The following is a 24,092-nucleotide window of genomic DNA, read 5'->3' as shown; positions in this document are numbered from 1 at the left end:
GTCTGTTTGGAATTTCTTGGTGACCTTCCGGCGATATTCCCGCGCTGCGAACAGAGAACGGGCAGAGAATGGGCAGAGGAGAAGTGCCATGTGCCACTCCCGTCCAACTTCCGGGTTTTCGGAACACGTCTCTGTCCACGTGGGGGCGCTCGCAGGCGAGTGCAGAATGAATGGGAGTCAATGGGGATACACCCCTAAAAATCCACTTTTCTCTGGAAATAATTTTTGTCAAGTAATTTGAATATTATTATCAAAAGGGGGAAGCAATAAAATGCACTTGGCTGAATATTGGATTTTTTAAGTTCACTTTTCTGTTCTAAAAAGCTGTTCAAAAAACACGATGACGTCACAGACAAGAGGTGCTGCTTTACGGTAATTTCTGAGTCATCTCAGAGCACGATGACAGCCCGTCCAGCCCATGGATGTATTATGGTCCAGCCCGTCTACGGAACCGCGGACCGTAACCATGTTATATAACATAATAATAATAAAAACATTTAATGCAGACGATCGGTTCATTGTAAAACGTGAACGTAGGCTACAGAGCCCCCAGGCAGCACTGCTCTCTGTCCAATACACACACGAAGCTTCACTTTTCATTCAAAAAATAAACTAATGCTACTGCTACAATTGTTAGATTTCATCAATGAGACCAACATTTATCTCCTGAAAAGAATTTAACCAGCCGGTGGTAAACCTCTAAAAACCTACGGGTAAGTTAATTAGCAGTCGTTTTCTCCGCCGGTATCGACGACAGAGGTACGCCGACCGAGCACGTCAGCAGACCGGCTGCTGCCGCTCTGATGTCCCGGTCATTGCTCCACAGGTGGAGCTTCACTTCTCCGAAAACATCACAGCCGTCATTTGGATAAACTGACCGCATATTGGGGGACTAAACAGTTACTTTCTCGCTTGAAAAAATATTAAAAGTTAATAAAGTGCATAATAACAGCGTTACAGAAGGAAATAAAACAGCTTTTCGCCCGTTTTACAGCCATTGTGTCATCAGGTGGGATCTCTGGTCGTAAATAGTCGCAAGTCCGTCACTGACCAATCAGCATTCATTAGCAGAATGCTAGCGTTTTATGGGCAACAACAGCCCAACCTGTAGGGAATCGAAATGACAAAACTTCTCAACAATTTCACTTTTAACCTAATCCATATTGATCTTGCAGAAAATACAACAATATTTGCGATTTTTTGACTATTACCAGGTGAAAGGGACAAATTTAGCCTTCTAGCTCCATAGGGCCCCATTCATTCTGCACTCGCCCGCGAGCACTCCTAGTGGAATTCTGGTGGAACTGCAACCAAGTTCGATACAATGGGCCCAGGTCGTTACCATAGAGGTCGTTACTCTCTTTTCCGTTACAAATCGGAGTTTCACTCGGCGAAGTCGTAGAAAAAAATCTACCCCGACTGTCTGAGGGTCACACAACAATCCGCACCCATGCAGAAACACGCCGCCAACTGTAAAATATCAATTAAAATGCATTTAAACGCCAAAAATCGTTCTTTTTTAAATTTGTTTTTGTGCCCTTTGTGCCCGCTTTGAAGTCGGAACTTTTCAACTGGGAGATTCTGAGTGTACCGAACGCAGCATTAGTCTCCTAGCAACAGGAGCACCACCGTTGAGGCGTTACCGCAGGTAGGTTAATGGCTGTGACAGACATCTACTTTAATCAGCACAAGCTAGCAAATGTTGGTTCCCTCTCCTTCAACAAAAACGTGATTACACCGGACTATGGAGAGCTTCTCAATTTAGCGTGACGAACTGTTGTGTTTATGTTTATGTCCATCCCGCTGATGCTACATCGAGCCGGACAAAGTAGCTTCGCTAGCTAGCCCGTAAGCTAAGGGACTTAACTTTACGGCACACACACACTCTGCTAACTTAACCACATTTAAAGATATGAAATGCCGTTGTTATTCGCTGATGTGTGGCCATAGTTTACACTGCCAGGCAATGAAAAACGCAGGTGTCACTTATTTTTGTAATTAACGTTACATATTCCTCTAGGGGTCGACAGAGGTCACGCCCTGCAGCTTTAATGATCACCTGTCTGACTGTGTACAAGCAGTGAAAATACTACATGAAAACACACGAAAAATTATTTAAACAAACAAACAAACAAACATACATGTGTGTACCTTGTGAAGCACCCAAGCTCCAACCAGGCGCCGTGCAGCTGCATCAGAGCTGCATGGTAAATGTTTTTATACTAGCTACTTTTGCATTTTAGTTTTGTATGTCTTGTAATCACTTTTCATATAAGGGAAGTGATTGGAAAACAAACATTGCCAAACTCATGGCTCAATAAGGTTGTATTGTTCAAGTAACATATAATATTATTAGAGTCAGGATTTTTACAAAGGGATTCCCTGTCATTTAAAAAACAAAAACAAAGAATTGCGTCAGTGCTCAAGCAAAATCCATCACTGAAAAGCCAGAAAATGTGTGTGTGAGTTAGAGTGAGAGAGGGAGAGAGAGAGAGAGTCATGTGATGAAGGAGTGAGCCGGGCTTGGTGTGTTGAGATGTGAGACAGACACACACACTCACACTGTGCAGCCAGGCTACAGCCACACGGACACACACGCACACACCACACCGTCTTATGACTGCTGCTGCTGGTTACCGAAACGTGAACGAGGCGTCGGGGCGGCCGGGTGGGTAAGCTAAACAAGCACCGGTCGGTGTTGTGCCGTGGCTCGGTGTCCCTGCTGCTGCTGCCCGGGGAGCAGTGTGGGAGTGGGAAGCATCAATGCCTCCAGGTCTCCTCCTCCTCCTCTCTCATTCTGGCCTGGACCTGTCCTTGTTCTTGTCATCGGGCCTCTTGCGCTGAGATAATAATAATGAAAGGATGGCCGAGCAGCACGGGATGAGCAGCATCACCACCACCACCACCACCACCACAGCATGAATTCACCGGAGGAACCCGCAGCCCGGGACCTGTCTTTGGAGGAGATCCTGAGGCTTTATAACCAGCCCATCAACGAGGAGCAGGCATGGGCGGTGTGTTACCAGTGCTGCAGGACGCTGGCAAAGGGACATCGGAGCCGGAGGAGCTCCTCTTCTGCTTCTTCTTCCTCCACCTCCGCCGCCGCTGGTGCCGGAGCATCATCATCATCCGCGGCCCCGATGAAGATATCCGGACCGGGGGATGTTCGGATACAGAGAGACGGCTCTGTGAGGGTGCACCATCAGGGCTGTGAAGGTAAAAACGTTATATAACGCTATGTGTGTGTGCCCAAAGCTACTCGGATCTAGGCCAGGCCATCACTTGCATCTCAAATAATGGGGCTCAGGTGTTGTGATTGTCCTTATGTAAAACACTTATTACTTATGGAGCTGCATTAATTCCAGTAAGGGGGGCTGGGCCCTAGATGACAGCAGCCTTTTGTGTATAATCCCCAGCAGGAATACTATAGCCATCTCAGTGCAATAAGGTCACTATAAATAAAACCCATAGGCTGTCACATTTGGAGGCTTTTTTACATGTTTTCACCTGATCATGTGCTTAATTCGCAATCAGGATTAGCCCAGAGTGTATAATCTGCAGCCTGGCGGTTTAGGCTCCATTACACATGACCCAATCACTGATAAACAAAGGAACAGATCTGATCTCCCCCCAGATAAGAGACCCCTACAGTAGCTGCTTTCACTTTCAGGTTCCCCTCACACTTGCATGTGTGTGTGTTTTCACAGAATCTCCACTATTTCCTCGTCACTGAAGGCATGTGTGCATCATGTGCTTTCATCTTTTATTAAAAGCTGCTCCCCTCTCCCTCCCCTCTTCCTCCTCTCCCCAGCCCGCTAGCCACTTCACATCAGATCATGGTGTTCATTGAGATTAAAGTGTGTGATTACAAGCTGAAATGCGGGCACTGACTGACTGACTGACTGACTGATGCCTGCATGGACAGGAAGAATCAGATCGGCAGGTGCATGGTACCTTAAGATAAGTTCACATGGAGCAAGTGCCTCCCACCCTCCCTTCCTCCCTGTACATCTCCTGTGTCTTTATGCCCCGATTAAGCTGTTCCTTAACCACGTGTGACATAGGAGTCCCTGATGATTACAACTCTAATTAATGGAGTGTTATAAAATGAGAAGTTAGGAGAACTTAGAGCCCTGCTGACATTACAGGGCTGAAAATATCCAATTTGGAGAACTGTGTGACAGCAAAGTGCGGCGCCAAACAAAAAAAAATCACTGCAATATTCTGGAAATATCCCTTAAGGTATTTACAGTGAGTCTGGGGGACTATAGCGATTTTATTTTTGACTTTATTGTGTTTAGTTGTTAGTACCTGCTCTATTTGTCCTGTCTCCAAGTTACAGATTATTTTCTTTAACAAAGAAACAACCAGGATTCAAAGCCAAAACAAAGCAAATGCCATATGATGGGTGTGTGTGTTGATACAATCGGTGGGTGTGTCTGTGAACTATAACATGCACTTGAAGCAAACACGTTGTGCCGTCTTGTCAGACCGAGGCCGGACATGTTCATGGTCTGCTGTAATCACATTAGCTGACGGTGCAGAGCAGGCAGACTAAATGCCTATCTATCTTTCTATCTGTGGAGCGTAATGGACTACCTGAGGGCCCGAGGGATGGGCTCTTGACACGGCTGAGATGTAGCACACCGACAGGCAGGCAGGCTGCGAACACTGCTGAGTCAATGTTATAGCTTTTTAGCCAATAAGTGCACGGCATGCTTCTGTCTAATCTACTTTTATTAGCCGATCTGAGAGGCACAGCTGTGATGGCGAACGCTGGTTGTGGCCTGTAGGTCTATATGGTTAGAATGAATGGGCTATTTTTAGGAGCATGAAGGAAGCAACCATTACAGAGGGGAGTCTGAAGCTTTTATTCCCCCGTTGCCATTGCTCATGTGATGACACGTCACACAAAATAATATGGATTGAATGGTTTGTGTTCTTCTCCCCTTAATATATCTTCAGTTATCATGTTACAGCATCATTTTTCTGATATAAGACACTGAATGTGATCGTTATTAAAGATGCTCAGTGTTTGATATGAGCTGAAATCCATTATCCTGTACAGATTTCTCACTTTCATGTCACAACATACTAGGAAGATGTAGAGGATAATACTGAGGCAGGTGAAATGTGCAGTATTACAGTATCAGTCAGTTCCTATTAGGCTACCTCTATATCTTCAAAGCCTGTAAAAGTGCCTCTAAATTTACACTAACCTGTCATGTTCAGGGTGTTTATTTAAACAAATTTTAACCAGGATGTTATTTAACAACATTAAATGATATAAAAGTGACTATAAAACAGGCAGCTGTCAATTACTCCCTGTTTTATAGTCAGTTGGAGAAGCAGCTGGATATTTTTTAACCAATTATCTATTACATTTATTTATTTCACTTTTATTTATTTAACTATTATCCAATGCCTCCTTTAGTTAGCCTCTTTGTTTTAACCATTTATCCTTGACTTACAGCTTACTTACTTGTACTTGCTCATTCTTGTACATTTTCAGTGTACAGCTGGTTTGATGTTTGGATTTACTGTATGAGCCGCCTCACAGTCTCTCCACCTACCTCCTGACAACTTGGGACAGCTTGCCTTTGTCTTTAGGCAGTTCCAAGTAAAGGCGTGAATGTAATGTTTTGCAAGTATTTTAATCAGTGTAACCATACAAATGGTTTCTGTTCACAGGGTAATTTAATGGTTGACCTCTCGTCTTGATGCATAATCTCAAACATGCAAAGTCACTGATGTAAATAATGGAGGAAATCTGTGGTTAAAGTTTAAAGGATTCAGGACGTCTGAGGCTCTGGAGTGTTAAACTGAAGTTAGTTTCAGACCCTGTTGTCAAGAGAGAAGAACAACACGTCCACTTTGTGTGACTTTGTTCAACAGTTTATTATCTGATGGAGAGAAGGTCACATTGGTAATTGTTTTTGCGTCTTGGCTGTTGATTTATAATGGATTTAACTTCGTGCCCCTGATTTCTTCCCCAAGTCATTAAGTATCATTATGATCTGACACTGTGAACCACACACACACACAGACACAGACACACACACACACATCTGCACCATACAGCTTCATGGCATTCATATCTGCTGATGCGAGTTTGGGGTCATGAGATGATGTCAGAGCTGCTGTGATGCTGCGTCGCTGCGTGTTACAGTACAAAACAACCATTTGTTGAGAGAGGGTCATCTGTTTGCTTGATGAAGGGAGAGCCGGTCTGATGTAGCCTGGAGAAACGTTTTAAGTGGGTCTTCGTTTTGAAGGAGTACATTCATGCGTCATGGCGTCCTGGGAGGAGTTCTGTCATCATCTGTCACATGCTACATAAACTATGAAAGTTATTTGAAATGAGACAAAGCTCTTATTAAAAGCGATCTGGCCTAATGGTAGAGCATGATGGGGTTTTTGTAAGAACAGAGCAAGATAAGATATCAATATGTAACCACAGGCTTCACAAAGTAAAATATAGCTGTCTTATACTTTTAAAATTCAGATTTAGTGAGAGAATTTCAGTATTTTACATAATCACATTTTCTTTTTTTTACCGTCATGTTAAGAAAATGTGAAAATATTTTTGCAGTTGGTTGTCAAACTCAGTTGAGTGAATTATTCTGGGGTTTTTTGTAATTGTGGCACATTTCAAGGCAGCATTAAAAAGTAATTAACGATAAAAACAATCTTTATCGCCTACTATGTGAGAGCTCTAAATCTTCGAGGCCAGAACTCCCAGTGAAGTTGTAAGATAAAATCTGAGGCGCCGATGTGATTAACAAGATGGAGAAATAACTATATTTTCCAGACTTTTCAGTGGGATACTGGCTTGTTTTACAGTACCTCTTCAGGCTATTAGTAGACTCAATATCCAGTTAAAACAATCCATGAGGACGGTTATAAATGGGCTCGGCTTTATTTTATGTACTCTGCTACAATTCATCCCCATTTGCTCATTGTACTTTAGCATTGATTCTGCAACATAAACATGTAAAAAGGAAGAATTTGAACTCAAAATGACTCTGAACGACCTTTGACACTACTAATACAGTGTACAGACTACACAGTATATACACGCTGTAAATGAGCAGTGTAAAGTATGTAGCATTACAGATTAAAGCTGCTTCATGTGAAGGCTTACATCGGCTGCTCAACGTAACACTGTTCTCTTGTTTCCCTGCAGGTAAATACAGCCCTTGCACAACAACAGAGGTGAGTGACTCCACTGCAATTCTACTTTGGTTTTTGTGTTTCATTATCACATACTTCTGTATTATTGTGGGATAACCAGAGCTTTTACTAACTTTACTGTTGTCTGACATTGTTCATTTCATGTTAGTGGCGTGCAACTCAGTTATTGGGTGGAAAAGAGGTGATACATAGTTTTCTTAGTTACATGAAGGAATTGCATGCTAGTTTTGCAATATTGTTTGCAGTGTTTTTATTGATAATCTCAGGCTTGGTGAATGCAGGCTGGGGAACTCCATTGCTCCTGGAAACGACCCGATCAGTCAATTAAAAGATACTTATGTTGGGAAATACGGTTGTAAAAAGATAATGGCAGGTTAAACCATAGAAATGGCACGATCTCCTCTTTTAATATTTACCTTCCACTGGTGGTTACATTAGCTATCGTCACAGTGCGAGAGGTATCCAGTCACAACAACAGAGATAGCATGAAGATTAGAGTTGGCATTCTGCAGGATTATTCCAAGTGCAACCAATGTCAGACAGTGCTGTGGTTGAAACTGTCATAAGCCATTGGTTTATGATGTGATAATCCTATAAAGCAGCTGCTGCTGCTCCAGCACCGCTTAAACTAATACATGAAACAAATGAACTATTCAGGTGCAGCAGCGTACAGTGAATTCCAGTTCCTACTGCGTTGTGTTGATGTAGAGTTTGTTGTGTGCAGCAGCAGCATCATGTTTGCTCTCATGGATGGACATTTGTTGTCTTATATCCGTGTAACACTTCACATTTTACACCTTGAAGGAAGAGTTGGGCATTTTGGGAAACACACTTTTGCTTTCTTTTAGAGAGTCAGATGAGAGGTAATGAAATTAATCAATTAGCCTTGCCTAGCGTAAAGACTCAAAACAGGGGTAAACAACTCTTCTGTCTCCATTATGAATTAAAAAAAGGTTTTTATAGGGAGTTAGATACTTTATTGATTTCTTTACAACAGCACTTGTGTTGCAGAGTGCTCGTGATGTAGCACTGGTTCGGTCGGTCACTGTGATAATAAGACTTGCCCAGCTGTTCGCCATCAGATACAACATGTACTGTAACTGTTGTCTTCACATTTTGATTAACAGTGTGTGTACATCTGTGAGCTTTAGGGTGCTGGTAGATTGATTTTTGAAGAGCCAGGCTAGCAGTTTCTCTCTTACTTAATTGCACATGACTCTTCCATGCAGACATGACAGCACTGATGTATTAAGGAGGACTGGAAACAGTCAAACAGAGCCGCTGTGCACAAAGTCACTTCACAGCCCCATGCAGCTCCACTCCTGGGAGGAATAGCTAGAAACAGGAATGAAGCAGAGATTTCTTAACGTCTATGGATCCAACAAAGGACGTTCCCCCGTGATCCAACTCATCTTACACACCTGAGCCTCTCAAACTCTCTAATCCTAACACTTTCTGTTTCAAAACTTATTGAACCAAGCCTCAGCCCAGGAACGAGATAACCCTAGTGACATCATAAGTGCTTTTTTATATGACTTGACAAAACCCCACTCAGAGCCGCAGAATATATTAATACCCTCCCTCCCGAGACACGATGAGTCAGGCTGATGTGTAGAACCGGTGGAGTATAGCAGCACAGAGCATATGGAGCAGCTGTGGCGCCTGCTCTGTACTGTTACTGTACTGTATGAACGAGATAATCACACTGCAGTTTGCTCAGGGTGTCTGTAAATAGTTTATATTATACACTCGGAGATAAACGCTGTCAGTATCGAGGACACTTTCCTTGCATTTGCATCCCAGCCTCCCCCACAGTTCAGCTTGTGCCTCTCCCAGTCGTTTCCTCCACTGCTCCCAGCTGGCTCCCTCTGATTGACTGGTTGGAAATGTCACACAGTTAAAGCCCCCCCCCCCCCCCTCTGTTGGATGGGGAGAGGGCTTAGACCTAATTAAAGTGCACTTGTCCCTCCTCCTCCACACACTCGCTCTACTATAATCAACTGCCGTTAATTGTTATGATAATATCTGGTGTAAATGGAGGGTTCACAGGAAGGAGGGATCAGCTTTACGTCTTTTTGCTTTTTTAGGAAATTTGTTGATGGGACCATTTTAGGCTTTTAGGGGATATTAAAGGAGAATTCCGGTCATTTTCTAAGTAATGCTCTACAGCTCTACAGGTCCCCGAGTGCGACCACAGGAAAAAATCAGAGAAAAATATGTGCAGACTGGACCTAGCTCTCCTCCTGCTAGCTGCGCTACACAGTTAAACAGCAAAGTAATGGGGGCAGTTCTTCTAACCGCGACTTTGTCCTCTATATAATACTCAAAATATCACTACAAATGCTTTGCAACATCCACCAGACACACCACACAACACTGAGTGTGCATAACTCCGTTAATATGAGAGAACAGTGTTAACGTGTGTGTTTTTTATCACCTTTGTTTACTCTAGCTTCCTGGGTAGACCTTACTAGTCGACTGTCGAGCGGAGGACTGTTTCCATATCAACAGAGACAAAAACGTGAGGAAATACATGGATTTAGGAGGAAAAAAATGATTTTGGATGGAAAAAAAATTATCAATATGAATATAACTGCCCAAGTCCGGTCTGCACATATTTTTCTCAGATTTTTTCCTATGGTCGTTACTTAGAAAATGACCGGAATTCCCCTTTAATGGTATCACTTTGACAAAATGTGTAAGTGTGTGTGTGATGTTGCACACCAGCTGGGGAGGATCTGGTCTCAGTTCGTCAGAGATAACGTGCAGTAGTTTTCAGGGAGTTTGGGAGTTGGATTGCTGTGTAACGGAGCTGCAATAACAGATGGACGGTCAGAAAATAGTCTGTAGAGGCAGAGAATGTGAACCTGTATTGACAAATCCCCTCTAAGCAGCTTTGCACAAGAAATGAGTTCTCACAATACAGTGTGTTAGAGACTGGCTGACAAAACCAAACCACTGGCAAGGTTTTTTTTTTTCTCTTAAATGCTTGACGGCGTCAGATCCCACAGCCGAGGCGTTGCGCAGTACAGTGCAGTAATACAGTGTGTGGAATTAGCTCCAAGCTGAATGAACAGGAGCACATGTAGTAGTCATAGCTGACACACATTATCCGCACATGGATTCAAACAGCGTGAGCTCTCTCTCTCTCACAAATGATGTGAATGTCAGATGATGCTGTTTTCATCGGAGCCAGTGAACCTGGCACGGCACAGCACACCACGGCATTATAATGGATATCATAGAGATTTTTGGTAGCGGTTTGTGTGTAATCGCCAAAAGAGGACAATTTTATTATCCATCACCTGCATGTTACTGGAGTGAGAAATGTGTCGATGACCTCCGTGACCTCCTCCACCACCTGGTCCTGTGATGTGGTGTGGTGTAACTTCAGAAATGTGTGGATTATGCTTCATCCCGTTCCCCCCTATCAAAGTTTAACCGCTCAGCGCTCTCCTTATTAATGGCTTTGAAGTTTTGGAAAGGGGATTAGTTTAACACCATTTAGTGTTTAATGTAAACAGAAAAAAATAATCAGCCAGGAGGAGTTGTGGATGTTTGGTAAAATAGGAGGCTTTTCTCAGCTGTTTTCATTTCATGCACATTGACTTTCATGATTCCTGCAGGGTTTGTAATATGTGTATGTGTCTGAAAAAGGAGAAAAAAGCAAACTACAGTGGTGGAAAAATGCATTGGTTCATGTGTGGTTCCCTCTGTTCTGTATGTGAAGTTATGTGGGGTCTACGTCCACCAGCTCAGTCATATGACAGTCAGAGGTCACAGTCTCTTGACAGGAAGTTACCAACCACCCAACCAACACTTTCTTCTCTGCTACAGTACGATGCTGCTCTGTCATTAGGGGAATTTTTTTTGACGTAAACAATTATCTATCCATCTTCATTATTTTTAAACTCATGACAGACACTAATGTGATCAATTTTTAACAATTATGAACAGGGCCGATTGATTTTTTACTACAACCTCATTCCTACGTCAATCAGTCTCTTGAGACGACATCATTAGCGATGCAGGTTTGTCAATTATCTTGTCTGGTTCCTTCAGTTTCATCATGTCTTACCCCACACACAGGGTGATGAAGGCTTTAAAAAGTTGATTCCTGATTTTATACAGTGCATGAGATTTAAGAAACAGAATGATGAAGATACGATAAGATTTAATATGTTTTGTACTGGAAAGAACAGACCGTGGCATAATTTTTTGCCATTAGGCTATATAGTGCAATGAACGTTATTCCCAAAATTCACCTGTATTCGTTCATTTTATTAGAGGGAAACTGGTTCTGAGAGCTGGAGATGTGGCTCACAGATATAATTTAGGTTTTTTTTGCTTTCTTGCTGAGTTAATTAGCTCCACAGCTCTATCAGTGCAACAGGGGCGTCTTTCTGTATCTTCAACAATCTCTTGAATACTCATCTCTCCTTAGAGCCTAACTAGCACTTAATTTTTTACCTGATCTCCTAGCACTTATTGAACAGATGCAGCATTTTGTACTCCCACTAAGGTCCTCTACTGCACTGAAGCTGTAGTAATGCTCTTCAGTGTGATTAAAAGTGTCGACCAAGGAGTTATTGCAAATGTAAACAGTAAAATTTTGAGGAGCTGGTTTGTAGATCTCTTTTTTTTAACCACTTTTTGACAGAGGCAGTATTTTCCTCCTGGTGGGATGAAGACTGAGCAGGACTGGTGAACTTTCCCTCAATGAAACAGACACAACTTAAAGTGGACACCCAGATAAATACACAGTTTGTTCTTTTATGACTCTAAGGTTCAGTTATTGAGGCTTTGTGCAGAACTTGTCTTCATGAGAAAGACTGAACTTCTCTGTAGTGTCACATTGAGAAACATTTAGAAATCCAGGATGTGCTATGAAGACATTAGATGAAATGACAGCAGCAACAATGTTTTGCGATAACATAATTCTTGAAATAAAAGCTAAAGTGTTAGTTGACAGTTTTACACAGCAGGGACGTGATTTATTTGTTGCTGTCCCATTTTTGTCCAGTTAGCCCGGTTCCTGTTGAATGACCTAATTCTGATGGACTCACTAGCGAGGAAGTATAAATGTCTTAAATCCTCACATTGTTTGTTCAATCCCTTAATTCTGACCAGGTTGTTCTGATTGTGTTAATTCTCTGCTGTTGGCTGACAGCGTAGGTTTACAGGCCAGAGCTATAATAGGTTTCTATTAGTGTTTAGTTAGCTGTTAGCGCAACAGGCATTGGTGTTTGTTCTGTGGAAATCACAAAAAGCTACATTAGTAAAAACTAATTTGATTCACAGTGTGTGCAGCAGCTGGTATCTGTGTGAATCCACTAAGTTTGCATTTTCAGACCATGATATCTAATTTCCAACTCTCTAGGCATCTTTAGTACCAGTCTGCCATGTTTGGTCCTGCAGACAACATTATCTACAACTTGTTTCTTCTCTCATCCCTCTCTCTTAAAAATGTGCAATATGTCCCAAAGCTGGATTTTATCATGGGTAGAGTAAATGTTCCGACCATGAGCTGATTAGCAAAATGACTAATCTTTTAAATCTTTTTATCAAGAAAGATTTTCAAACGGGTTAAAGCTTCTCAAATGTGAGGATTTGATATTATTTTCTGGTTAATGTCATTTTCGATTTGATTATATTTAGATTTTCAATGCTCAAAAAAAAAAAGGGATGGTTATTCAAAATAAGATATTTCAGTTTTGTCATTTATGATACTGTGATTGACATTGGTTGAGTCAAATGTTTGTTCCTTGCCAGTGTAAATCCACATTTTTGAAGAATATTTTCATTTATTCATTCATTAAGGAAGGACATTGTTTTTAATTAGTGAGCTACAGAAGTGCAGGTAGATGTATTTTGTTTTCCTTAGACAGAGTCAGTCCAGCTGTTTAATCCTACTTCCAGGCTTTTGAGCTAATGTTCAGCTGACCTCAGCTCCATATACTGTACCTACAGACAGAGAGTGTTATCCAGCCTTTCATCTGATGTTCAGCAAGAATATATAAATAGATAAACAGATTAACATAAATCCCGAAACGCCAAACCATTCCTTTAAACATTTCACTTTGATGCAGTCTTATTTTAGACTCAATAATGTAGAAACAGTGAATGTGTGCTTGTGGACACCTGGACGTATTAACCCAGAGGACTCTGTTACATCACATGTAATGTTGTTAACCAGGACAGAGGCTGTAGATGTTACATGTACTCTTGTCAACGTGAAGCTGTGTTGTCATATTATGTCCTGCTGCTGCTGCGCCGCCCTGAGGTCATGTTGTACTGTAACTGTAACTCCAGTGAAATCCAAGATCGACCGGATCAGAAACCGACACCTGAACACAACATGCGTGCGTCCGTTTATGAATGACTGCACTCTCTTATGTAAAAAAAACGCTAGAGGTGTAACAGAGGATGAATTGTGTGTCTGCCAGTGAGCAGCTGAGCTACATTACAGACATACAGTACGTATCCACTCCCAGCATCGCCTGAATAGGAATAGTGTGAGAAATAAAATGAAATTAAATCAATTTTGTACTTTTTTGTCCTCAACAAGATTAGGCTCCAAACTTAATCTTGGATGTTATAACGAAGCTCCAGTCATTGAGCCTAATGAAGAGTTCAGGTGAGGTTATACAAGGCGTTCGTGGGACGACGCTGATTAAAAGGCTCAGGGGTAAAATGTAAAAAAAACAGTTTGTCACAATGGTTTTGATTGAGTCCTTTGACCAGCGAGCCTCCTCTCTGTGACAGGAATGCTGAAACTCGAGCCAAGCTGTTTGATGTGGTGGTTTCCTGTGATCGCCTCCTCTCTCTCTGACATCTTCGTCCACTTTTTTTTTTCCATCCACTCCTCCTCTCCCGCCCCTACTCCCCTCTTCTCCATCCCATCATTCTGCTTGGTCGCCCGGAGGCCTGGGAACCAGTCAGGGAGATTTTGAAGAAAAATGTAGACACGTTTGTTTTCTCCATCTTGTTCAGACGTCTCACAGTCACGGCTGAAACTATTGGTTCATTGATGGTGAAGAATGAGAGAGATGCGACTCGGACTGACGGCAGCAGCAGACAGAGACACTGTCATGGCTTTTTGTCACGGATGAATACAACAGTGAACATTAAAGCATGGTGCATAGTTTCCATTACAACATGAACATTGACATGATCAGAGGAAATGGAGGAATGCATGTAAACAGAATGCATGTCAAATGTGCAACTTGTGATTGTTTTAATTGTTCATCGTCATGACTTTGATTATTTCAGAAATCGATTGTTTAGTCTGTGTTGAAATGCACGCAAAAAAGCAGCAATTCATCACATTTGAGTAACTGCAGCCATTATTTTGCGTGAACTAATTAATTGGTCACACGAAAAAAATTGCATATTAATATGATTTATCAGTTAATTATTGCAGTTTTACATGCTACAACACATACATTAGGTCTGCAGGCGTAAGCGAAATAGAAACTGCACATGGAACCAAAATGAATACTTTGAGTCGACCCCGTGAAATTTATCAAATCATTTATAATTATCTTTTGATAAATCAGATTCAGGGATATTAACCCAAGGAAGACTTAATGGTTTATATTCTAATATGAATTTGTGAAGATTTCTCCTTTTGGCAGTTCAATTAATGGGTTTAATAAAGAGATGAGACTGTATCCTACTGCTGCTGCACTCTTTCATCACAGTAAAAAGAAATCAAAAGTGGAAAATTTGCTCTGCTGCTGCTGCTGTTTTTATTCTCCCATTCAATCTCTTCTTGTCTGATTAAGTGTTTGCAGCTCTCGACTGAATTCAGTTTAGATGAACAAGTGAAGCTGCAGATTTAGGAACAGGAACTTGAAATTTTCTGGGTAGTGCGTCATAATCCATCATCTGTCTTTCTGTGACAGCCTGAGGTTAGAGCAGGTGGAGTGTGTTGACTGTGTTATCTTTGTTGTTGTTATTGTCGGGGGTGGGGAGGTGGGAAAGGGGTGGGTGTGGTGGAGCTCGGACAAAGAGGTCGCAGTCAGACGTTCCCGCCTTAGGAGACCCAGAGGACTGATTCCTCATATGACTCCTCCCCCCTCCACGAGTGTCCATTGATCTGCCCTTGATCTGTACACACACACACATATGCACACACACACCTTGACCTCTATGATCCCCTCACTGACTCCCAGCGTTTCATTCATTCATTCACTGCCTCTTTGTCTCCTTCTCCTGATACTGCTCAGTCACTGATCCTTATATTTCTCCCCTCATTCCCCCTCTCTCTTTCTCTCTCTCTCTCACAGTTCCTCCTCTCTCTGTGGTTTATATACTGCCTCCCTCCTTCTTGTAGCCTTTTCTCTGTGCTCAGGCCTGCAGAATAATCCCCTGTGTGATTTCCCACTCTTGTCTTTTGTCTTGGCTTTGGCATTGCTGCCTTTATCTACCATGACTCTCCAGTTCCAGGACAGAGTGCAGCATCTCCTCACGTACTGTACATGCACCTAACAATTAAAATCTGTTTATTTAAAAAAACTTTTCTACCAATTTCATACATTGTACATACTGACTGGTGCTGGTGAAAAGCTAAAGAGACCATCAAACTCTATTTCCTAGATTTCTTACAACCAGGATCATAAAGGAGCTGCTGTGGCTTAGCTGACACTTATATGCTGGATATAAAATCAACTCTGTGGTTTTATAAAGGATTCATTTATATTGGACCAACACAAACAGACATGTTACATTAACATTAATAATAATAACAATACATTTTATTTATAGGCACCTTTCTGAACACTCAAGGACACCGTACATTGTGTAAAAATAGTGCAACACAAACAATAATAAGAATTTTCTTCCGCATTGCTGGAATCTCCCAACATGAATACATGTTTAATTCAATATTTATAAATTGATCTTTGTTTGAAAGTAAATAGTGTCATCCATTCTGCTGAACGGCTTATTGTTGTTGCATTTTAAAAGCTTGGTTTATCTTTTATTGTTTGTATTATTGTGTTAATGATGATTGATGCAAAAAATTAGAGCAGAGCTCACACCAACACAACCACTTTTAATGCTGTTGCAGCCATTATTTTTAAATGTGAGAGGTGTTGCTGTCAGACTTTTAATTGAAGTAAACAACCCCTTCAGGCCATTTATGCAATGAGCTTACAACAAGCCATTGTTACATTTTATTCTAAGGTGACAACAAGCTGTGGAGACGGTGAGACGCCATCAATCTTTACAGCAAAAGCTACTCAACATGTGACAAATGGCATCTAATGGCCACAGTAATTATGACAGGAGCAAAGGAGGAAGATGGGAGATAAAGTCCATATGGAGAAGGCAGTGGTTGATGGATGTGTCATCAAAACACTGGGCTGGAGTCTTAGTCACTATATAAAGAGATGATCTCTTTTGTACCTTCTACATATTTTGAATTCTTCTGTGCTTTAAAAGACTGACTGTATGATGTGGTGACAGTGTTTTACTTCCTGCTTCAGTTAATCACAAGATCTGCCATCAGTAATCCGCTTCCTGGGTCATCCCGTCAAAGGCCAGTGAATGTGTTTGTGTGTGTATGAATCGTGGAGGGAAAGCGCTCGTCAAAGGTTGAGTCATGAGGTCACCATATTACAGCTGTTCTGCCCAGGCTTTGCACACAAAACAGGGTCATGTTGCATAACAAAGACACAAATCCATGCTTGTTTTTGTGAACAGCAGACCTATGGACAGCATTACAATGGATGGGTTCTTCACAAATTAACATATTGCTTGTGTAATACATCCATTTTTATCACCAGACACCATTTAAATTGATTTTACATATAATTTTGTATAAACAATGTGTTTCATAAGTCATTACTATGGTTATATCTTCACTTAAAAGCAGCATAGAGTGAGTACTATCATACTAAGATGTTTTTTTTGGTTGAATCTCTTTCAGGTGATCGAGTCTTTGGGCATCATGATCTACAAGGCTCTGGACTACGGGCTGAAGGAGAATGAGGAGAGGGAGCTGAGCCCTCCTCTGGAGCAGCTCATCGACCTCATGACCAACATGTCCGAGGCCACGAAGGACGCGTGCCCAGACGAAGGTTACGAGGCCACAGAAGAAGAGGACGAGGCGGAGGACGATCCTGACGACCTGTCCAGCGTTCACGGCTACAGAGATATCCTCGAGGTTGGTGCAGAGCCAAGACTCCGAGTTTAAAGCTGCACTCGCCAGCGTTTTCTATTTGAGCAATGGATCATGTATGCAATCTTTAATATGAGTGGTATACTGTAATGCTTGGTCATATTTTTCTGCCAGAACCCCCTCAGTGATTCCAGGAACAGATTATGTCAGAGTTGTTTACGGTTGTGTGTGAGAAAATGAAAATGTTAAACACTGAACTCTGAACCATGCAGCCTCGGCCCTGGTAGAGAGAGTCATGTCATGTCTCTGTTGTCCAGGGGAGTAGAGAGTCACTGTGTCAGTCCTCACATGGCCTCATACTGTTTACATAATGACCACATACCCAGTCACACACAAACACACACACCAACCCTGCTCTCCAAGGAGATGCTTCAGAGCAGCATGGCAGTCTGGCTGGTCCCAGTGGCCACAGAGCTGTCCAGTTAAATTGTTGTCACTGTATTTTTTTCCCCTCAGTCCAGTCGCTCTCTGTGCTCCCTCAGTTTACCTTTTGTCCTACTGTACTCTCCCGGCTCGGCACAATAAACAGTGTTTAACATTCATTCAGTTAATGCATTTCTGTGCATAGCATAGCAAAGCATAGCATAGGGTAACATAACGTAACGTAGGATAACATAGCATAACGTAACATAGTGTAGGATAGCGTAGCATAACCTAACATAATGTAACATAGTGTAGGATAGCGTAATGCATAACATAACGTAACATAACATGACATCACAGCATAGCATAATTAACGTTATTCTATGCTATGTTGAGTTTTGTTATTTGAAATTATTTTATGTTACATTAGTAAGCATAATATTACATAAAGTAGCATAGCACAACATAAGGTAAGATAATGCAAGGTAAGGTAATGTAGGATAAGGTAAGGTAACATAAGGCATAAGGCTCCTAGGCTATAAGATCAACATCTGATCTTATAGCCTAGGATAAACATTTGAGGAGCTACAACAGTGTGCGGACTTCAACCTTTTTCTAAAAGTCTGTTTGTTTGTTTGCCCTAACATAACTTAACATAGCATAACATAACATAACATAAACATTATTCTATACTATATTTGAAATTATTTTACGTTATGTTAGTAAGCATAATATTACATAAAGTAGAATAGCAGATAACATAACATAACATAACATAACATAACATAACATAACATAACATAACATAACATAACATAACATAACGGAGAGAGGGTTGCCTGGTAGTTCCTGTGCTCAGTAACCCTCTCTAACAGGAATGCTGTCTAGACAAATGGATGCTGAGATCATGCTGTGCACTAATCCAGTGTAACTTCCGTCCCTCTGAGACAGACAAGGACATATTCTGTCATTGCTGTTGGTGTTGTGTCGTCCGTGTGGCACCAGCATGGCTGACCTCAGGCATGTCTGCCTTGTGAATTGTACTCAGCAGTCAAAAGCACTTTGTTTACAAATGTCTGTGGACATTTTGGGGTATTTTGTCTTTTTTGCTGTGTCACTGAGATTTGTTCACAGTTTGATGTCTCACTCTTGTCTCATGGAGGTGAAGAGGAGACTAAGCCATGTGCAAATTTAGCCCAGATGAGATGAGATAAGTTACCTGAGAAGGACTTTTGTGGTGTTTGTCTAGACTGAAAACTCTGAAAAGTCTGATCAGTCCGATTTGTGACTAAATTTAGGTTGTTGTGATCAGAAACTGCCCTGAACTCTCTTCTGTTCAGTCATAAGAAAACTGAGTCACTGCAGGAGCAGAGCAACCTAATTTGACTTACAATTGTCTTTTAGCTACAGTACAGTTAGCTACTGTATATTATGTTAGCTTTTATGAGATTGCTTTTTTTTTCTTGTGTGCAGATCCTTCAGATAAAACACAGTGTTTTAAGATGCAAAAATGCTACATCATAGATTTAGAAAGCTGTTCACAGATACCAGTGGCAAAAACCTTGTGGTCATCAAACATAGCTGCCAGTCAGTGCTTTACATAACTTAAAATCTCTTTATTGGATATGCGACTGTAATGCCTTTAAAAAAAAAAGCATAGATATTGATTGCTTTGCATTTCACAATGTGGATTTCCCTCCGTCACCTCTGTGTCAGGTTTGTAATAACAACTGCAGCTTTGTGAACTGTGTACTGAAAATGTCTCTTTCTCTCTACTTTGTGCTTTCTTCCCTGTAGCTGTGCACAGTTCATCTACCCAGTCTATCAGACGCCCCCAGTCACTACCAGGCGGTGTGCCGAGCTCTGTACACGGAAACCAGGGAGCTAGGCACTTTCCTGGAAAAGATCAAGAGTGCCAAAGAGGTGGGTCTTCATCATGATCAACATCGTCATCAACGCTGTGGGCTTTTACTCAGATATAGTTGCAGTTTAAACCGGCAGACACTGTGTTTCCTCCGACATTTGAAAGTAGTAGAGACAATAGTACTCAGCTCTAAGCCTTTAACAAAGAAAACAACTCTTATGTAATAACTATAAACCAGTCTAAGTGACTGCAGTTTTCTCTCTGCTTCGGTGTATTAAAGGTTCAAGTGAGGAAATCAGCAGAGCGTAACAGTCTGGGTGAGCCATCTTTCCTGCTGCCTCGGTAATAAACCGTCACTTCCAGAGGAGGGACAGGGTGTGAGCGTGTAATAAACATGGACAGCAGTCAGACAGACATGTTTGCTGTCTGTCAATAAAGGAATTAATAGACACATCAGTTCAGGCTTTCAATAGACACCATGACAATAAATGACTCACAGCTTTCACTAATATTATTGGCTTTAAGCATCACACACAGTTTGAAACAAGTCTTAGGTCTATGATTCTTAAAGCATGAGTGGTGAATGTGAAAAGGAAACCCCTCAGGGTCAAGACACTGGTGGTGATCTGAAGATAGGAGGAAGAAAAGATGGAGATCTGGGTGTGATGAGTGTGATGATGAGCTCGGCTTGAGTAGATACGAAGACTGGAGGTCAAAGCAAATGTACAGAAGTGGCAGCTGACAGCAGGAGAGGGGAGAACAAGTTTCAAAGTATGACAGAAACAACTAGATTGGCTAAATTGTTTCAGAAAGTGGCGAGATCTGATTGGTCGCCAAACACCTGAAGTCAGCGGATTAAGAGGACTGGGGTGAGAGAAAGAAGAAACAAGAGAATTGTGAATGAAAGTGAAAGGTTAACGACAGGTGCATGTCCTTTATCTTCCCCGTTTTTGGACACGGAGGTGGTAAAACTTGACAATTAGCCATATTCACAGCGTCACCATCTTTGCTTACGTCGTCAATCGGGTGGGAATATTCAACGGCGTCACATAACGTTACCGTTAACATTAGCAGTTGCAGCTAATGCCGGCTAACTTAATTCAAAGTACTGTAGTTTAACCCAAAAGGCGTTTTACTTTGAATTATGGCCCGACATCCCTTCGGACGTTAACAGCCCATGCCTTCCTTAAATCTGTATCAACTGGGAAGCGATGAAAGGAAAGCAGTTCATCAGACTCCCGACGTTTGTACGGCTTGCAGCCAGGGACGCAGCAGTTATACGGTTTGTTTACCCACCGCGAGTGATGACGTAAGGAAAGATGGCGACGCTGTGAATACGGTCAATTGTGAGCATCAGGTCAAAATACCATCATCAGCAGTTTTGATACAAACCTGCCAAGTGTTGTAGAGTTTCAAAGCAGCTGAGCTGTAACACCCTGACTGGCTGACAGGTTGAACTCTAGGCCTCTGTGGAGAGGGAGTGACGTGTTTGTTGTGTATGACAGACAGATGTGACAATATCTGGAGACGTGCTGACTCTCACTCTGCCAGATCCACTGAGTTCAGGCTCTCTGAGGTGATTCAGACGAGCACGGTGAAAAAATATAGTCATGAGTCTGTTTCCAACTTGCCCCCGGCCCGCATACCACCGAGGATTAATGCCCCCTCGCTGCTTTGATGGCATGCTGTCTGTTATGGATCATGTGTGCATAATATTCAACAAAGGGGCGAAGCAGGTGATTTTCCTCAGTGATCTGTGGAGACGCTGCACAAAACCACTTTCAGGCCTCATTTGCCGACAGCGCAGAATAAAGACTGTGATTGTTTAAACAGTTTGAACTCAGTCATAATCATTGTTTTTCCATTTGATGGAAAGATTTGTAAAGCGACCGGAGAAAATGAGTATAACCTGATGGTGGATTCTTTCGTCACAGATGCATTGTAGACTTTTCACATCGAGTCTGTTTGTCTGAACACAAAGACGCGTCCTGTTGTTGTCAGACAGACTGTCTAGTTTTTCCATCATCTTTCATTCTCCGATTTGTTTTCCCCCAGAAACATTTTGGAGCTCAGCTGTGGGTTGGAACATTTCCCATGAGGAGTGTGTGTGTGTGTGTGTGTGTCTGTCTGTCTCTGTGTGTCTCTCACCTCAGGGTTCCTTCCTGCTATGCACTACTGCTGCTGCCCTTTTAGTGTGCGTAATGCATCTGAATGAATAAAGGGGATTGGGCTGGTTACATAACTCCCTGCTAGAAAACAGTGAGGAGAGAGAGAGAGGGCTCTGACTGCAGGGAGGAGAGGGCTGAGGAAGAAGAAGCTTTAAAAGGAGGAAATATGGGAACTGCAGCCTCTTAGTTTACCCACAGAGAAAAAAGAAGTCGTCAACATCACAGTTTGTTATTTATATAGCAAGCAGACGTACACATTTCTTTTGTTATTTTACTACAAGAATTTAAAATGAGGTAACTTGTGAACAATCTACCAGCAGGTAAATGAAGATAAAAGATCATTTAAGATCCTCATGAAGCAAAAACCATATAATGATTATTATTATTACCCACCTATTGCATCTTATTCCTGTCAAGTCAGATGTTGGATTGGCATGACACTATATGCAGATGTTTGCAGCCTCTACAAGATGATTTGTAGTCACTTGACTTGAGTAACAGTTCAGTTTTGCTAAGATAATTAACGTGCTAAATATTTAATCTGCTTAGCATGACACTTTCCATGTGAGTATATTAGCTTCTGGCTGTTAGCATCTCCTTCACAACTTTTGTGTAGACTCTGTGATTAGACAGGTTAAAATGCAATAACATTAATATATAAATGCTAAATGCATAAAGCACATATGACCTCGCCTCAGTGTCATAAATTAGCACATATGAAAGAGTAAGCTGTTGTCAAGCCTCATGGGAAGTGGTGAGTGTGAGGCAAGGTCATTTCAGTTCAGTGTGTGTGTGTGTGTGTCACTGTTTCTTTGATTGCATATTCATGAATGCATGGATGCACTCATGAGTGAGAGCAGGATGTGTTGGTGTGTGTTGTGTTATTTTGCCTCTCCATCCATTTATATACATTACTCTATATACCTGTATATAAAGTGTGTGAGACACTCAGGATTAAGAAAAGGCAATAACCAGCCCTCCCACCTCCCACCCTCCTCCTAGTCTATATGACACACAGTCCACCTTTGTCCGTCCACCACTTGCAGCCACAGAGTTAACTCTGTCCCTCCGGCTGCTGGAGAGAAGAGGAGACGCTGAATTATTGTTGATTCACAGAAACCACTCAGGCTCACTCTTGGATATGCTCTGCTGAGCTGAAAAAACAAATAACAATGAGAGCAGAGTTACCGAGGCCGCTGGTAATTGCCCTAATTATTCAGGAGGACCTGTAGCAGTGTGACTGTTGGTTTTGTCCACACAGGAGCCGTTTTAATCAAAATGCAGAGAGCACTTCTCCATCAGCCTTTTGAAATGGAAATACGCGGCTTTGATGAGATGTGGAGTCACGCCGCTCATACCAATGTGTGTTTAAAAGCAGAGGATGAACTCATCTCTCTTTACACTCTTCACCTTCTGCATTAGCAGTATTTTAATTATAACGGCCAGTAACTGTATAAACCATTAAGCAGTTCAGCGTTTTCCTTGTGTAAATGGACTTACTGTACTGTATTACACTGTAGGCACACAAGGCTATGATGCAGCAAAATGCATTATGTTGTGAGATTATGACAGATTGAGACATTAGATTGAGACATTATGTAACCGATGCATTGTCCAGTGACAGCAGCTGCTCTCTGACAGGATGATGTTGGATTGTGATTTCCCCCGGTGAGCAGAGGTCGTAACTTTGAGGTCAGCTGGTCAGACTCCCATGACCGTCTTATCGAACAGCAGTGACGTGAAAGCAGCATCACAGATATTAAGACAGAGGGAACTTTTCTTTTCTTGTCTGCTGATTTTAAACGCTCCCTCACACATTGTTCACTTCTCCATCTCCACTGTGACTCTATGAGCAGCAGAAGCAGCAGAGAAACGCTGCTTGGCTCCTTGTTTCTCCACAGATGGGCTGTCACTCGGGCCGACACTGCTGCACAACACTATAATGGCCTCAGGTTGTGCAGGTGCACACAGGTGTCACAGTGGAGCAGCTGGGTTTACCGTTGACTGCGGCTGACATGTAGTCACAGGAGAACTTGGTCAGGAACATGCTGCACCTTTTTGAGGCTGAGGTGCTTATTAATAAAACACCACTTAACCTCTGTGGTGCAGTAGATGTAGATGTTTGGTGACAGAGTGTTGGCATGTTTACAGCTGCTAATAGGACGTAATCACAGTAGATCTAGAAAAAGCATCTTACAAGAGTGTGAGGGTGACAACGTGACAATCTGAACTGCAGAAACACATTTGACTTTCTATTTGGCCTCTTTTCTTTCCTGACATCTTATCTTGACATCTCTGTTTTGATTTCTTTTTCTTC

General features: G+C 42.0%; 1 protein-coding gene across 1 annotated transcript in view; it reads left to right on the top strand.

Annotated features, from left to right (window-relative positions):
* Positions 1-2,891: 2,891 nt before the first annotated feature.
* The window catches only part of spire1b (spire-type actin nucleation factor 1b), a 35,466-nt gene continuing 14,265 nt past the window's right edge, over positions 2,892-24,092 (top strand). The window contains exons 1-4 of the mRNA XM_085802875.1: positions 2,892-3,216; positions 7,187-7,215; positions 17,129-17,365; positions 19,541-19,666. Coding sequence (XP_085659001.1) covers positions 2,919-3,216; positions 7,187-7,215; positions 17,129-17,365; positions 19,541-19,666 — 690 coding nt within the window. The 5' untranslated portion in view covers positions 2,892-2,918. The remainder of the gene's footprint in view (positions 3,217-7,186; positions 7,216-17,128; positions 17,366-19,540; positions 19,667-24,092) is intronic.

The sequence above is a fragment of the Trachurus japonicus genome, chromosome 16 (genome assembly GCF_045865225.1).
Source record: "Trachurus japonicus isolate A0001 chromosome 16, Traja_1.0".
Lineage (NCBI taxonomy): Eukaryota > Metazoa > Chordata > Actinopteri > Carangiformes > Carangidae > Trachurus > Trachurus japonicus.
This window is presented reverse-complemented; position numbering and strand designations above follow the sequence as displayed.